At 46.3% G+C, this 17,092-nt stretch overlaps 3 protein-coding genes across 26 annotated transcripts in view; 1 reads left to right on the top strand and 2 right to left on the bottom strand.

Annotated features, from left to right (window-relative positions):
• CNBD2 (cyclic nucleotide binding domain containing 2) overlaps positions 1-5,808 on the bottom strand; it is a 63,161-nt gene extending 57,353 nt beyond the window's left edge. For 4 of the 5 annotated variants that reach the window (XM_059038020.2, XM_067012522.1, XM_067012523.1 and 1 more), the window contains exons 1-2: positions 5,383-5,808; positions 2,992-3,045 (exon numbers count right to left, since the gene is read on the bottom strand). In XM_059038020.2, the coding sequence (XP_058894003.1) occupies positions 2,992-3,045; positions 5,383-5,520 (192 nt within the window). In that variant the 5' untranslated portion in view covers positions 5,521-5,808. The remainder of the gene's footprint in view (positions 1-2,991; positions 3,046-5,382) is intronic. The other variant, XM_067012521.1, reaches the window with a different exon arrangement.
• Positions 5,809-5,854: 46 nt separating this feature from the next.
• Positions 5,855-6,645, top strand: SCAND1 (SCAN domain containing 1). The gene has a single exon (XM_059038119.2). It carries the CDS (start codon positions 5,855-5,857, stop codon positions 6,392-6,394), a length of 540 nt encoding a protein of 179 aa, XP_058894102.1. The 3' UTR covers positions 6,395-6,645.
• Positions 6,646-8,108: 1,463 nt separating this feature from the next.
• PHF20 (PHD finger protein 20) overlaps positions 8,109-17,092 on the bottom strand; it is a 134,894-nt gene continuing 125,910 nt past the window's right edge. For all 20 annotated transcript variants that reach the window (XM_059037977.2, XM_067013666.1, XM_059037978.2 and 17 more), the window contains 2 exons: positions 15,367-15,550; positions 8,109-10,650 (listed from right to left, as the gene is read on the bottom strand). In XM_059037977.2, coding sequence (XP_058893960.1) covers positions 10,508-10,650; positions 15,367-15,550 — 327 coding nt within the window. In that variant the 3' untranslated portion in view covers positions 8,109-10,507. The remainder of the gene's footprint in view (positions 10,651-15,366; positions 15,551-17,092) is intronic.

Below are 17,092 nucleotides of genomic sequence, written 5' to 3' on the forward strand. Positions count from 1 at the left end.
CTTCTGCACTGAGACGTAAAGGACATGAGCTTCATTACGTTCTGAGCCCAGGTGTGTGCCTTCAGCTGGGAGACTGTGGGTTCGAGTACCCTCCTAAGCCAGAGATTGTGGGTCAAATCAAATCTGAGGTGCAACTGGGTTTGAGTTCCATCTAAGGTGTGAGGTTTCGAGGTACGGTTTCATTCCCCTTCCCCCACCCTTCCTGAATGATTCTGTTTAGAAGCCATTAGTTGAGGCCAGGCATAGCAGGCATCTGTCTGGGGGTAGAGGGAGGCTGTGGTGGGGTAGCACAAGGTGCTGGAGCCCTGAGCAGGGTGAGGGGACTGGGGTGAGGGCATGGTGGTGGGGGACAGGGTTCTGTGCAACAACAGGAGACTGGTTACATTCAGGAGGGCTGGTTAACGAAGATCATGAGAGCCAGGTTTCTCTCTGTCAAAGAAGGGAATTAAATGTATAGAAAGAGAGAAAACTAGAATAAACCCTGCGGTGTTGGACTGCGGTTGAATGTGTTGGTGTGAACTCATGGATTTCAATATATATAGATAGATGTAGAAATAAACAGATATAAATGTATGTGCACTTACCGTATATACATACATATACACCCTCCCTCTGTCCATGAGAGAATCTAGGAGCAGTGACCATTCCAACAGCAATGAACAAACCCACTGCCCAAATCTTGGTTTCTAAACACCATTCTCCACTAAAAGAACAAGGGTTTCTTGGAGAAATGACTGAATCCCGAGCTGAGACAGAGGAGGTACAAGATATGCTAGAAAGTAAGAAAATACTCAAAAAAGGATGGAGACGAATCAAAAGGACACAGAAGTCAGCCTGAAGGGGCTCCCACTGGTCAAATCTGAGATAATTTGAGTATCAGAATAAATAATGAATTCCAGTGGCAACCAAGATGGAGTAATCCCATTACAGCCTCTCTCCCTCATCCGTTACAACTAAAAACTCTGGACAAAATACAAACAGCAACCAACTTAAGAATCTGAAAAGCAAATAATGCCAAGTGGATTTGGGGAGTAAGGGTAGTAAAAATTTGAAGAAACAACCCCAGCGGGGCTGAGTTTCCTGGATTAATGAAGGACACAAGTTACTAAACAAAATTCAACTGTATGTTTATATACTATCAAACAATTAAAAATCAAAAATTTTTAAACAATACCATTTATAGTAGCACTAAAAACATGAAATACTTAGGTATAACAAAATATTTGCAGGTTCTGTATGCTGAAAATTATAAAACATTGATGTAAGGAGGTAAAGAACATCTAAATAATACCAGACCTGGTACTAGTTTGTTTTTTTTTTTTTTTAATTAAGTAATTTTATTTTATTTATTTTTGGCTGCACTGGGTCTTCGTTGCTGCATGCAGACTTTTCTCTAGTTGTGGTGAGCAGGGGCTACTCTTCGTTGCAGTGCGCGGGCTTCCCATTGTGGTGGCTTCTCTTGTTGCGAAGCATGAGCTCTAGGCACAAGGGCTTCAATAGTTGTGGCACGTGGGCTCAGTAGTTGTGGCTCACGGGCTCTAGAGCACAGGCTCAGTAGTTGTGGCGCATGGGCTTAGTTGCTCCACCACATGTGGGAACTTCCTGGACCAGGGTTCGAACCCGTGTCCCCTGCATTGGCAGGCGGATTCTTAACCACTGCGCCACCAGGGAAGCCCTGGTACTAGTTCTTTTACATATATTCTCTCATTGACTCTTCACAGCCATTCTGTGTGGTAGTTATTATCCCCAGGCTCAGAAAGAGTATATGACTTACCTAAGGCCATATTATAAAAGAATTCATAGCAGGTTTATTTGTGATAGCCCCAAATTAGAAATAACTCAAATGTCCTTCAACGGGTGACTGGTTAAACACACCATGGTACATCCACACCATGGATTATGACTCAGCAATGAAAATGAACAAACTATTGATACACACAAAAACCTGGAAGAATCTCCAGGGAATTATTCTGAGTAAAAAAAAAATGCCAATCCTGAGCTTCCCTGGTGGCGCAGTGGTTGAGTGTGCCTGCCGATGCAGAGGACACGGGTTCGTGCCTCGGTCCGGGAGGATCCCACGTGCCGCGAAGCGGCTGGGCCCGTGAGCCATGGCCGCTGTGCCTGCGCGTCCGGAGCCTGCGCTCCACAACGGGAGAAGCCACAGCGGTGAGAGGCCCGTATATCGAAAAAAAAAAAAAAAAAAAAAAAGGCCAATCCCCAAAAGTTACATACTAAATGATTCCGTTTATACAACATTTTTGAAATAAAAAAAATTAAAGAGATGGAGAATAATAGATTAGTGTTACCTGCGGTTGGGGATACGGCGTATGGGAAAGGAATGGGTGTAATTATAAAGCAGCAGCATGAGGGACCTTTGTGATGATCAAACATTTCTAGGTATTTATGGTGGTATCGTTGCACTAATTTACATGTGACAAAATTGCATAGGCCTACATACATACACAAATAAGTGCATATAAAACTGGTGAAAACGAAATAAACTCTGTGGATTATATCAAGGTCAGTTCCCTGGTTTTAATATTGTACTATAAAAAAAAATTGTACTATAGTTATGTTACCACTGGGAAAAACTAACTGAAGTCTGCACTCTTTTTGAAATTTTCTGTGCATCTATGATTATTTCCAAAGAAAAAGCTTTTTTTAAAAAAGTATCTAGGCTTCTGTTCCACAACCCCCAACAGTGTGCCATCAAAAGACAACAAAATCTCTGTCTGAAAGAGTCTGGAAATCATTATTGGAGCTCTCTTTTCACAGGCATGGTCTGCAATCCACTGCTTGTCCTCTTTAATCAACATTTACTGAGTGTCAGCTGGGAGTCAGGCCTTGTGTTGGAAGCTAAGTGATATGAGATGAATGATTTATCATCCATTCCCATGGGAGCTCCCAACCTAGTGCTAATAAAAATGTCTAATATGATAAGAGCATTGGACCAGGAAGTCAAAAGAATTTTGTCCTCCTGGAAACACTTACTAGGTTTTTGATTTTGGACCGATCCTTTGCCTCTTGGTATCTTGATTTCTTAACCTGCAAAATTCAGGAAAATGGAATGCACATAAATATATATTTTAAACTTAACCAGAGCCCTCCGGATGGGTTCAAGGCTATCTGAAATTACCTGAAATTGTATGCAGAAGTATGTAAGTGCATCCTTCTTCTAGGAAGAGGTATTATTTTTTTAAAAATAGATTTTGGGGGCTTATAACTGAAACTGATTTTGGATTTAATCTCTGAGGTCCCTTCCATTCTAACATTCTACAATTCTAGTAGAACTCTAAGATGTCTCCTATCTCTAATGTTCTGTGATTCCAGTAGGGATGGAAGAAATGGGCTAGAGCCCTAACACTCGTGATTCCCAGTACCACAAGGGTTTGTTCCCTTCTGCAAGAGGACAAGGATTCAATTTTTCAACATGGAATTCTAGGCTCTTTATGATTTAACCTCTAATTGACCTTCCAACCTCAGCTCTTATCCCTTCCCCAGACCTCACCTCAGCCTGCAGTTTCCACAAAGCTTTGCTCCCATTTACTCTGTGCCTTGGTACAGACAGTGCCTTCTACCTGGAATGCCCCTAACTCCACCCTTTTTCTTCCTGAGTCTAGGCTTAAAGGTCCCCTCCTAAGTGAAGACTTCCAGGACCCCTCAACCTTACAGCAGGGTTTGGTGGGCTCCCTTAGCCCTGGATACCGACTGCCTATTACCACACAGGAAATAGGACTGTTGGTTCACTCAGGGCAGCAAACCCAACTGCCAAGGGGCCTGGCAGAGTAAGGAAAGGTTTGAAGCTGGTAGGTGTGACAAACTCTAGGGCCCTGTTTTCCCACCTTTGAAAAGAAAATAGGGAAAACTATTGGCTCTAAGGAAAACGACAACCTGAGAGCAATAGTAAATGAACTCTTTTGAATGTTAATGTATGAAACAACATTCTATTTCAGAGAACAATAGGGAATGGTGGGTGGGGATTGAGCCTGACTGGAACAGAGTATCTGTCTAAAGGAAGGAGACTCAGCTCCAGCTGTTAACTGGCAGGAATGTGGGTGGGTCCAGTGAAGCCAGCCTGTCCACTTTTTCAAGAAAAACTGGAAATCCAGATTTGCACATGCAATCTCTCAATTTTTACATATTACTAACTAAAAACATTAAAGACCCATTGTGATGACCTTCAAGGTTTTCAGGCTGTGGAAACTGTTCTGTGAGGATCTACTTCAACCCATTTCCAAGAGCACATCCTATGGGGGAGGCAAGTTTTATATCAGGGCCACTGGTGTGTTGATGGCTGTTAAAGAGGCCCACTCATTCTGCATAGAAATCAAAGGTACTGCAAGGGTTATACAAAATCTTCATAAGGGACCCCTGTCTCTCCCTTAGTTTCCCAGTCTGTAAAATACATACAAAACATATTCGTGAGCCTGTTGTCAAAAAGAATATCACTTACCAAAGGGCTGTCAGAGCTACATGCTTTTACCTGCATCATCTCACTGAATTCTCATAACTACTAATGAGGTTAGTTCTAGTACATCCACATTTTACAGATAATTAAACTGTAGCTCAGAGACAGCAATTTACTTAATAAGACAACCATTTAAAAAGCCCTTTCTTTCCAAAGTCTTCACTATTTAATCCTCTCAGTAACTGGCCTAAGGCAAATAAACCTTTCAGGGATTCCACCAAGGCAGCCTGACTCCAATAGGGTAGCACAGTTTTACCGTTCAACGTATGTATAATGAAAACGATATACGTAATGTAAAATTTTCTAGTAGCCACATTTAAAAGTAAATGACACACGTGAAATTAATTTTAATGATATATTTTATTTGACCCAATATATGCAAAATACTACCAATCCAACATGTAACCAATATAAAAAATTATTGAGATATTTTACATTTTTTTTATACTAAGTCCTGGCTGTATTTTACATTACATCACATCCCAATTCCCACTAGCCACATGTCAAGGGCTCAGTAAGCATATGGGGCTAGTGGCCACTATATGAGGCTACGCATTTATTCTATTTAGTAATCCTGAAATTAAAAGCAAAACCCACAGAGCCACCTGTCCCTTGGTTTCAGAGGCCGCGCCAAAAAAAAACAAAAATCGTAATGGCAAAAATTTCTTGAGCATTTACTTTGTGCCATGAAAAGGGCAACTTTTTCTACGTGTGTTGAAGATCTTACACACGTTATCTTGCGTCATCCTCGCCACAAGGCGGATGTCCTGCCCTCCTCTTTTGAGTGAGCGAGAGAACTTTCCCGAGTTGGGCCCTCCTCCTGCCGGGCGCCAGCCCCCGGGAGCCACTGGTTCGCCATCATTCTAATCAGGGTCAAGTAAGGAGGCGCGCACGCAGGGGCAGACTCAGGTCACCTGCAAGCCCTTGGGCTTGAGCGGCGGCTCCGGCACCGACTCCTCCTCCGACCCCTCCTCCGGCTCCTCCTCCGACTCTGCGACTTCTCCTCCTCCTCGAACAGGTGCTCGGAGGCGCCACCAGCCGGAGCCAGCCATTGCACGCTACGACTGGCCGGCGGGCCTGAGGTAGCCACAGCCTCCTGGCGGGACTCAGGAACGCGAGGGGGCGCCGCCTCCGGGAGCCCGGACTCACCCTTCCGGACGCTCGCGCGCCGAGCTCACCATAGAGAAACCAGCCGGGACGCCCACTTCCGGCCGCCCAGGCGCTTTGCTGGCGCTGGTAGGCTTGGGGCCCCCAACGCCCCTCTCCCTCAGGGTCGCGCGGGCTCCGCCCTTTAGCGGAAACGTCTCCCTCTTCACCCCGCCCCCTTGTAGACGCAGTGCTGCGCCCACAGCTGCCGGACAAAGAGTGACGTCCAGAGCTGGAGTCATGGCGGCGAGTGAGCTGAGCTTGGCAGTAACCGAGAGCCTCGCGCCGCTGTCGGGGAAAGAGGAAGGGGCCGGCCTGAGCTCAAGCCCGGAGCATAATTCCACGGGCTCCTCCTCGACTCCTGAGACCCCACCGCCTGCCGCCGAGTCGTCCAGCCTCAACGCCGCGGTCCCCGAAGCGAATCCTACGTCTCCCGCGGCGGCCGCCGCCGCCCTGGAGCTGCCTCTCGGACCCGCACCCCTCGCCTCCGCGCCGTTTGCCGAAGCCGCTCCGCGATCCCCCCCAGGCTCTGGCGGCTCCCGGCCCGGCCCGGAGACGTTCCGCCAGCGATTCCGGCAGTTCCGCTACCAGGACGCGGCAGGCCCTCGGGAGGCGTTCCGACAGCTGCGGGAGCTCTCCCGCCAGTGGCTGCGGCCCGACATCCGTACGAAGGAGCAGATCGTGGAGATGCTGGTGCAGGAGCAGCTGCTCGCCATCCTGCCTGAGGCAGCGCGGGCGCGGCGGCTTCGCCGCCGCGCGGACGTGCGCATCACCGGCTGAGCGGCAGAGCTGCGGGCGGCCCGGCCCGGGCGCTCTCTGGACTAGAGCCATGATCAGATCCGAGGCCCTGAGCCTGGCTCCCCAATACGCGTTCATGAAAAACGTGTTTTGGCAGTTCCTGCAGTCTCGTGTGTCCTTTTCCTTCGTCCTTTACCGTGCTTATTTTCCCGAGCCTATTTCCAACCTCCTTTCTGGCTGGTGGCGAAACCAAGTTGGGAACCCATGAGAATAAAGCCTTTGTTTCTCATTCACTTGGCCATTGTTGGCTTTTGTGGGATCATTATGTGTTGGTTAGGCCTGGGCCGCCACATCTGGGAAATTTTTTTCCGGCGCGTTCCCCAGCGCCCCACCTGGGTTTACTTTGTTTTGTGGAGTTTGTGTAATGAGGGCTCCAGCAGCCTGTGTTCCATCGTCGCCCCTACCTCTCACTAGCTAGAATTTGAGCTTGTTTTCCTACCTAAGAGGACAGATGACAGTGATCTGTTGTCTTGTAGATGGCGGTGGGTCGTGCCGGCAAATAGCTGGCTCTACTAGGTGCTTATTTAACTGGCTACTGCTATACCAATGCTGCCACCAACTTGCTCCATCAGCCTGCCCTTTGGGCACAAACTTCCCCAAAGGCCCAAGTTACAGGGCTATTTTAGTGTTTAGTGCAGGTGTTCACGGAGATAGGCTAGTTCTTCTTTGTGAGCTCTGGTTTAAGCCTCCATACTCACCTTTCTTACCAAATATTAAGTCTCTTGAAATATTTAAGGAGCATATCTGGTGTGAACTAATGGATTGCTACTCACTTTAATGTCTCTCCAACTGCCTCCCTTAACTTTTTTAATAAGCATAATTGTTTAGGAAGGGAAGAAGCAGTGTGGCAAGTAATAGGGAAGCTCTGCAGTATAACCTTAGAGCCTACTCCATTCCTTGAGTCTTCCGCACACCCAGGAAGAAGCTGATTGGGGTTCATAGGCCGTTTGGCTTGCCCTCAGAAGGGTCCTAATTGCAGTGGGTGCCATCTTTTAATATAAGGAAGGCCAGACCTATTCTCTCTGCACTGCTTTCAACAATCAAAAATTGAATAGTCCTGCAGCTCACATCACAAAGCATGAGCCAGACTGGGCTAGTGGGTGGTGTGGGGCATTTTACTTTTGAATATTAAAGACACTTAAATGAATTCAAAAGTATTTTGCATACTTCCTTGGGATTTTGGATTTAAGCCTGCATCTGCCTCCCTGCAGACGATACATCTATTTAGAATGTAAAAGCAGACTTCCTTTAAAAGGTAATGTTTATAGAAAATTAATGCACATTAAAAACAGGGTAGATGGGACTTCCCTGGTGGTGCAGTGGTTAATAAGAATCTGCCTGCCAATGCAGGAGAGACAGGTTCAAGCCCTGGTCCGGGAAGATCCCACCTGCCACGGAGCAACTAAGCCCGTGCGCCACAGCTACTGAGCCTGCACTCTGGAGCCCGTGAGCCACAACTACTGAGCCTGTGTGCCACAACTACTGAAGCCTGCATGCCTAGAGCCCATGCTCTGCAACAAGAGAAGCCACTGCAATGAGAAGCCCGTGCACCGCAATGAAGAGTAGCCCCCGCTTCCCACAACTAGAAAGCCTGCACGCAGCAACGAAGACCCAGTGCAGCTAAAAATAAATATAAAAAGAAAAATAAATTTATATTAAAAAATAGTGTAGATAACTATAACAAATGACTGAAACGTAGCAACAAAAACCTGTTTTATTTTTTCCAAATACAGATACAGAAGTTTGCATGTTTTGCAAATATTGCTTCAAAGCAACATTTCTATATACAGCGCCTTCTGTTCTAATAGCGCGTAAACATAGATATGTATCCACAGTGCAATGTTGGCTCATCAAGGGTCCACCTTGCATACACTCATCACTTAAACAAAATGATTAGTCAAACCAGAACTGTTTTTGTCAAGGCAATTTTTTTTTATAGGTGGATAGTTTTTTCTCAAAAGGAAACGTAGGTAGTGTACATTTCTAAATGGTAACAGTAATAATTGCAAATAACAGTTTCCAGTGCTCCAGCCTGGGGTTAATTCAACTTGACCCAAGAATTGGGGATGGAGCCCCTCAACATGGCTTTAAATTAGGGAAGCACACTGGGGTTATCAGAACTTGGAGTCACCCCCTGCTTCCCTAAGGACAAAGGTCACAATGAGTGAAATGGGATTATTTCCTTTACAAAAAGCATACAGTAAACCCAATAATGGCCACTTGGCAAAATTAGGGTAACTCAGTTTCTTCTTTCATCTTGAAAAAGACATGAAATTGACTCCCTTAAAGTTACAGCTTCCCCAGAAGTTATGCTCAAATGTGTTTTCAGGAAAGAAAAATCAGTAATCTAATAAGTCACCATACCTCACAGTTGTGGCTACAGAAAATCATCCTGTTTCTTCCCCTTTCAGACAAGCTTCACACAGTTCTTACAATGTGGCTGTCTGATAAATTATGCAAAACACAGATGCCATGCATACTCCTTGAGCGTTTTTTCCCACACCAGAAACACCAACATTAGCAATGGAAAACAACCTCTTACAGAGGAATTGTGTCAGCTTTATTACAGATGTCATAGCCACATGTATTCCCTCTGACGGATGAGCTACAGCAGGTCAACTTGTCCTAAATTCATTTTGTATCAAATGGTGAGTTAAATTACTAGACAAAGCATACCCTGAAACAGATCTTGGTACAGAGGGCTTTGTGACCGCGATGACCTGTACCTTAAAGCCTAACCATCCCAAAGGTCACCGGAGATACTGTCATTGCTATTGAGATATTCGCTACTTCACGTTTACATAGTAAATATTTGCAGCATATAACATTACAGATTCATAAACCCATAATTAACTTGTGAGTGTTAATGGATAGATGTGCTTTGATTTTTTGCCTTTAGTGACAGGAAAACTAAACGGTAAAATGGGTCACTCCTCAAAGCATGGAACATTTTCTTTAATTTTGCCTAGTAAGGAAAAACAAAACAATTACACGTGGAACCGTAACCTGGAAGAGTAACAAATATTGTCTCAAAAGGTACAAACTGTACCTGGACCTTAAGCAGCATAATCACCTTGATCTCACAAAATAATACAAACAGGAAATTTAAAGTGTTAAAGTATATTAAAACAATTCCGAAAATGCCAACTACTGAACATATACCCTTCCGGGAAGGAGAAAAGCGGCAGCAGATGTAGAATCTGGTTTGTTTACAACAATACAAAGTAAGGTAATTCCCCAAACCACATTCTTTGTAACAAATCTTTACAGTGAGAGTTCAAATTTGGGGGAACCATTTTTTGGACATTAAATAGAACTGGTAAGCTGTCAAGAAGTGGGTAGAAAATGCTGTCCTTTGGGTTCCAGACCCTGCCTGTTTCAGTTTGGAATTCCTCCTAGATTCTTATTACAGTGAGATTCTAGTTCTTCCACAGGCTGTATGGGTTCTGCTACAAAAGACACAACCCAGCCAATTCTGGGGTGAAAGCATACAAAACTTGTCCCCGGTACCATGAAGTCATGCAAGACAGGTGGTGAGAAAGTGAAGAGTTCTAAGAAGGCAGGGCAGCCAAGGCCTCTGCTCTTCCCAACCTCCACAGAATGGTGAAGTCACGACATTCCCACGAAGCTGGAAAAACGAAAATGATGCCTGCTGCCTAAATCCATGCCAGGCAGAAAACCAGAAGGCTTGGCATGTGCCCCAACCTGACAGAAAAGTCAATTAAATAAGCTGCAAGTTGAATTTACAACTGTTTCCGACTAAACTTTTTTGGCTCTCATTCCATTTATCATCAGTGGCACGATTTCAAGTGAAGTTTGTGCAAAAAGACTCACTCTCCATTCAACAATGTGCACAGAAGAAGGCAATCCCAAGAGTCTATTTGCTACCTTCTTGGTAGGCTTCGAGATCAGAGTGCCCTCCCTTCCAGCAGCCAAAATGGCCTCTTTGTCCAAGTCCATCACACCCCTGCCCAGATCCCTGAAGTCAGTCGGTGTCACGTGCATTCGGCATGCTAGGTTTATTTATTTAAATATGTGAAGCTCCTCCTGCAGGTGCCCCAGGATTGTGCCCCCATTAGTGTGGGGTGCCCAGTTTCATGTTGAGCAGCAGAGTGCGATCTGTTGCACCTTGCCCAGGTCCGTCAGCAGCTGCTTGATGCAATGCTTGAGCTGCGGAAGCCTGGCCAGAGGCTCCGGGGGCTCCAGCTCCCCAGTGTAGTCCAGCCAGCTCTCCAACACTGTAGGCAGAAGAGAGAGGACCTGGTGAGTTCTCAACACTTGATCTGCAAGAATGTCAGCAAGAATTTCAGCACTTTATCCCACCTAACCACTCGTGGGGGGCGGGGAGGGAGGGCCATTTCAGGCAACACTGACTCATCACCCTCTCTGCAAAGTATTACTCATAGGTCAAAGCTCAAATGCTGTAGAGCAGTGCAGTCCAACAAAACTTTCTGCAATGATGGAAATGGGCTATGTCTGTGTTGTCTAATATAGCCACTAGCCATATGTAGCTACTGAGTACTTAAAACGTGGCTAGTGCAACTGAGGAACTGAATTTAAATTTTATTCCATTTTAATTAATTTATATAGCCACACATAGCTAGTGACTACTGCATTCATGCAGCTCTATAGTCTAGCTGGCTTGGAAGGACCCACCTTTCTCAGTGTTACCGCCCCATCTTTAGAAGGCTTTCCCATGTTGAAAATCAGAAAGCCTGGTGTTTTAGCCTTCTGTTAAGAAAAATGAGAATCTAAAGGGACTTGAAAAGGTCTACTTTTGTCTCCCTAAATTCTGATCTGCTTCATATTGACTCCTATCATCAGTAGCACAGAACACTCTGATTTTATTTTCTAAGTACTTAATGTAAAATGTCCAGGTACTAACAAACTTGAATACAATTATTAGTTCAATATCTAAAAAGCTGTCTTGCTTCTGAGAGCAGAAATTTCTCTATAGAAAGATATTTGATCTTCCCCAAGCCACTCCTTTAAGCTCTGGCATTTGGGGAGGGGCCATTCCGGAGCCCTGCACCTCTGACAAGAGCCAGCCCCTCCAGGTAGGCCCTGTGCTTACCCCGGCCTGCCCCTAGCCTTTCTAGTCTGTGCACCAACCTCTACTGAGCACCATCTGGACCCTGGAGCCAGAGTGCAGAAAGAGGAAGACCATGCAGTGCCGGTTCCTCAAGCAGCCTGCAGCCTCATACACAATCCTCTGCCCTCCTCAGACCAGCCCTCCATCTTCCTTCCCACCTTTCTAAATCCTTTGTTCCCTGCAAGTTACTTCTCAGGGAAGCCTCCCCAACTCTACAATCTGAATCTGGTCCTTGTGTCACAGGTGCTATGCTATCACTTGCTCTCCTTTGGAGCACTTATTCTGGTTTGTAATTAAACATAACGGGATGATTTAATTAATATCTGTCTCTAACATAAGATCAAGCTTCATGAGAGCAGAGGCAGAGTCTGCCTTACTCACCATTATATATCCCTAACACTCAACTATGCATGGTACATAGTAGGTTCTCAACAGAGGCAGTAAGAGAATGCAGGAACAATCCAGCGATATGTCCCACTGAGCGCTCGGGCTCCTCAGACTTCACCTTCCTCCATCAGATTTCTTGTTGGTACTTGGGGGTTCCAAGGAGGAGGAACCTTCCCTCCTCCTGATCCCAACAAGTACAAGGACTTGAAAATAAGAAATATAAAACTGACTTCTCAGACGGAACTTGAAAACCAAGAGTAAAGGATCCAAGTTAAATGACAGTGACCAGTGACCTCCTGAGCAAGAAAAACTCCATAGTGACCAGTTTCAATACAACAGTAAGTCTTATTTAAAAAAAAAAAAAGAAAGAAAAAGAAAAAGAAGTCCACAGACTAGAGAGAGACAGGAACTGCTCAGCTAAAGAGCACAAGCGTAAATGGAGGTGGGACTTCCCCAGTGGTCCAGTGGTTAAGACTCCACGCTCCCAACGCAGGGGACCCAGGTTTGATCCCTGATCAGGGAACTAGATCCCACATGCAGCAACGAAGATCCCAAAGACCTGGCATGCATGCATAAGTAAATCTTTTGTTAAAAAAAAGAGTAAATGGAGAAAAGACTCAAAGTTAATGCCATAAGAACCCATCTGGGTGAGTCTAAGGCAGTCAAGGCTGGCTGGGTTGATTCCAAGAGAAAATGTCAGTCAGTCTGTCCTTGGCAAGATGATCTTACAATTGCTGAGAAGCCCCTCTTAAAGCTACTGGAACTACCTCAGATCTGGTTCGGGCTCACCCAAGACGTGCCCCAGCACCATGGTGACCAGCAGGCACGCACAGGGAGAAAAAGCCATCAGTCAGTGTGCAGACTAGAAGAGTCCAGGCCACTCACAGTCTCTGAGCTTGGTTAAGAGGAGTGTTTGGAGCCCCTAAGGTGGAAGGAAGTCTTCTCTCTAGCAGGAATGAAGAAGACCAGACCCAGAACTGTGGGAGCCAACAGCACCTCCTCTGGACCCCAGCATCCAGCAAGCCAGCCTTCTCTCCACACCAGGTGCTGCACCATCACCCCAAGTTTCTCTTTTAAGGAAGCTCAACAGCTTCTGGACAGTATCATGATTCCAAGCAAGGCAAAAGGTTATAAAGGTAAAGTTTCATTTCAGATATACTCCCCCAGACCATCTAGATAGAGGCCAATGCTCACTAAGGTAACATTAAAAAAAAAAAAAAATCTTTCTAATGCTAAAAGATTCAGTATTTTCATGGTCATTAAATATCTTTTATCTTTCAGTTTTATAAGACTGTTCACACAACTACATAAGTTATTAAATGGTTAATACTGAAACAATGACATTTTTAAAAGTCAATACAATAGGTTATCAGACTTTTTAAAAAGGAATACTGTATCCAAATTCCTATAAAAGCTCAGTTTATCTTGATGGTATTTAGATGAAATGAAGATAGCAGAAATAAAATGATGAATCTTAATTAAATACAATGCAAACTCTGTTTACCTGAATAAAACCTTTAAACTTTATAATTGATTTTCATGCTTCCAGTACCTCTCGGGGCCTGGAATATCAGAACAAGAACAGAATATGTGGCCCCAGATGAGCAGGACACAAGAGTCCCCTGGAAGGCCAGAGAAGGGAGCCCAGGCTTATCTCCTGGCCACACTGACCACTCAGTGAACTCAGGGTGGAGCAGCCCAAGCTTGGGACTTCCCTGGTGATCCAGTTAAAGAATCTGCCTTCCAGTGCAGGGGATGTGGGTTTGATCCCTGGTCGGGGAACTAAGATCCCACATGTCTCGGGGCAACTAAGCCCACGTGCCACAAACTACAGAGCCCACGCGCTCTGGAGCCCATGTGCCACAGCTCGAGAGAGAGAGAAGCCCGCACACTGCAACAAAAGATCTCGCATGCCGCAACTAAGACCCAACGCAGCCAAAAATAAAATGGGAGGAAGGGAGGGAGGAAGGGAGGGAGGAAGGGAGGGAGGAAGGGAGGGAGGAAGGGAGGGAGGAAGGGAGGGAGGAAGGGAGGGAGGAAGGGAGGGAGGAAGGGAGGGAGGAAGGGAGGGAGGAAGGGAGGGAGGAAGGGAGGGAGGAAGGGAGGGAGGAAGGGAGGGAGGAAGGGAGGGAGGAAGGGAGGGAGGAAAGAAGGAAGAAAGAAAGGCTCTGACTTCTCCCCTAGGGGCAGGTTCCTTTGGCAACAACTGAACCTTCGCCCTGTTTCCATGGTGCTAAGCCTCTTCTCAGGGACCCAGAGCCAATTAATTCTACCGCCACTGTCTGAAACTCTACAATTTGCAGTCTGGCACTCGATCCCCTTTCAGCTTTCTAATAGCAGGGTTTTTCACAGACCTGGCATCAGCTACAGTTCTAAGGAGCCCAAGGAAACCTTTCAGGAGTGAAAGAGAGACAGAAACACTCCGCATTCCAGAAATGCCCTCACAATGGACCCTGGACTGGCCTCCCATTCCCGGTTCCGCAGGTTTGCCTCCGGGGCAGGAAAGAAAGCATGAACTGTCCTCCAACAGGGCCAAACCCTTTCCCAGTCGAGCCAGTCCTCTTATCATCACCCTCAGTCACCCCCGCCTTGTAGCAGAAAACATCACTCTCTTCAAGGCTCCGCTTCAGTCCCAGGAGCTCCAGGAAGCCTTCCTGTTATCACTTCCCCTCACAGCAGCTCTCCTCCCCTGGCCCGGCCTCAGCCACACCTTGTGACCCTCGCTAACATAACACATGGCATTTTTCTTCCGAGTGATTTCATCCCCAATTACAGTAATAACAGCCTGGCTGTCCTCAGAATCCTCAAACAGAACATTTATTTCTTAATCAGTCTCCTTTCTAAGGATGAAAACAAATAATTAGGAAATAAGAGAATAAGACAACAAACAATCAAGAAGGAAGTTTGTCTTCAAAAAGCAAACGGACAACATCCTGGGGATCAAGAGTTCAGTCCTCCAAGCCCATTTGTTACCACTAACATCTGGAACAAATACCCAGGGGCTATGTAAATGACTTAGTCAAGTTCTTAAATCTCTACTGATAAAGAGAAGGCTTCATATTAGATTTTAAGAAAGGCTGAAACAAAAGGTGTTTTCAGATCAATCCTCAGACACCCTAAAAGCTCAAATAGGTCAAAGTTTCAATTCCCCACAGAACTGGCTTAGTAAAGATGGGCTCAGATCACACATTACCCGCAGGCAGAGTCCAGCTGCTCTTCTGCACACTCTCCTTGGCAGAAGGGACTGGGAAGGTGAGGCAGGACCCCTGACACCGCACAAACCTTAGAAGTGCCCGATCAATACTAGAAGTAAGGCTCTGCCATCTTGAGGGGAGAATGAAGGTGGTGAGACTGACAGAGAGGAGGCAAGAGCACAGCTGCACCTGGAGAGCCAGATCAGGGGGTTCAGAAAGCAGCTCATCCCGGCGGGCCCACAGTGCCTGCCAAGTGCAGGGAGCCAAGAAGGGAGCCCTACCGTCCAGCTCCTTCTCAATGGAGTCCATCCTATGCGTGACTTCGTCCTGAAGAGACTCCACATGCGTCAGCAGGTTAAACTGCCACTGGTGCTGGGAGCTCAGCAGCCCCTCTCCGCCTCTGTCCAGCAGCTTCCGAGCGGGGGCTTCCTCAGGTAGGACCTTTCTGGAGACATACTCCCTCACCTGGGGATGTGACAACACTGACGTTACTGCATGGAGACAGCTCCCAACCCCTTTTCCAACCAGCCAGTGTCCACAACCATTTGAAATCCCAGTTGCAGTTTGAATATCCCAGCTATCTACCTCCCTGCCCCGTTCCTCGCCTCTTGGGCACTGGGCAGAAGCGTGCCTGCTGTACCAATAACCACCGCCTCAGGGCAGCACAGACCTCTGGCTCAGAGGATCCCACAGCTGCTTCCCAAAGAATGGCCCAATGCCCTAGGCCTGAAGCAGGCCTCACAGAAAGGCTTCCAGAAACCTGAGATCAGAATACAGCAGGGCGAGTGTAGACAAGGGTTAGTATGTGGATGTCAGACAAACTACCTTTAAGTCCTAGCTCCATGTCTTGCTGAACGCATGTATCTGGATGAGTTACTTCACCTCTCTGGGCCTCTGTTCCCTCATGGGAAAGAAGGAAGTAGTAAATCCTACTAGTAAATCCTACTTTAAAGGTTCATGAGGATGAAATAGGATGTTTATAAAACACAGTGCCGGCCTATGGTCAGCCTGCTATCAATGAGAGATTTTTAACCCCAGCTGTCTTGTTTAGGCCCAGTATTTCCTGATTTTTTCATGATGTGCCAGACACCTCTAGGCAATTTGCCTAGTCTGCACGATCACAAACCTTTTCTGGGGTTTGTGACCACAACCTTTCATTCACTTACTTGAAATGAAATAGGTTCTACTTAACATTTATTTAGGGGTGACTATGTGCAAAGCCATGTTCTGAGAGCTTTTCACAGATACGCTGCACATAACTGAGAGGGCACTGCCACTGGCTCCACTCGACAGGGGGTAAGGAGACGCGTCTGAGGAGGTGAAGTGACCTGCCCAGAATCACACAGCAAGTGGCTGAGCTCAGACTTGAAACTGGGTCTGTCTCCAAAGACTATGTCCTCACCAGCCTCATCCAGCACTGTTGAGACCCTGGCAAGGATACAGGCTGAACCAGGTATAATGCCCACCCTTGAGGGGCTTCTAACCTAGGGTGCTCCCCCTCGGCAAGATGCAGCAATGGACTTATGCTGGTGATACCATCCCACAAAATGAAGTCTGTGAAAGTAAGTATGACAAGGGTGGAGAAGCTCTCAAATCACACAAATCCTCACTGACAACTGAGGACAGGGCAGAATGAGACCAGTGAACACTGGCAAGAGAACACAGGGGGCTCCAGAAGAAAATGACTTGAATAACAAGAAACTGAGACTGTCTCTTGGGAAAACTGATGAAACCAGCAAATATTTTGACAAAATGGACTGTTCCTATGTCAGGGCTGCAAAGTGAAAAGTAAAGCCAGCATAGAATTGTACTGAAAACCTTATGCCTAACAAAACGCCTGACTCATTCTTTGCTCGTGCGAAGGATTAGCACCCACGGGCAACTATAAATTGCATTGAAGAAAAAAACGCACTTTCCTAACTTACTTCCATTTATCAAGCTCCAGTCAACCCCTTTCCCCTGCTACCTCCCACCTCTCCACAGCCCGCCCCCGACTCCGCCACTTTG

This window comes from Kogia breviceps, chromosome 14 (assembly GCF_026419965.1).
Source record: "Kogia breviceps isolate mKogBre1 chromosome 14, mKogBre1 haplotype 1, whole genome shotgun sequence".
Taxonomy (NCBI): domain Eukaryota; kingdom Metazoa; phylum Chordata; class Mammalia; order Artiodactyla; family Physeteridae; genus Kogia; species Kogia breviceps.

Coding starts and splice junctions, on each gene's coding strand:
- SCAND1 (XM_059038119.2), top strand. CDS start 5,855: ATGGCGGCGAGTGAGCTGAGCTTGGCAGTAACCGAGAGCCTCGCGCCG.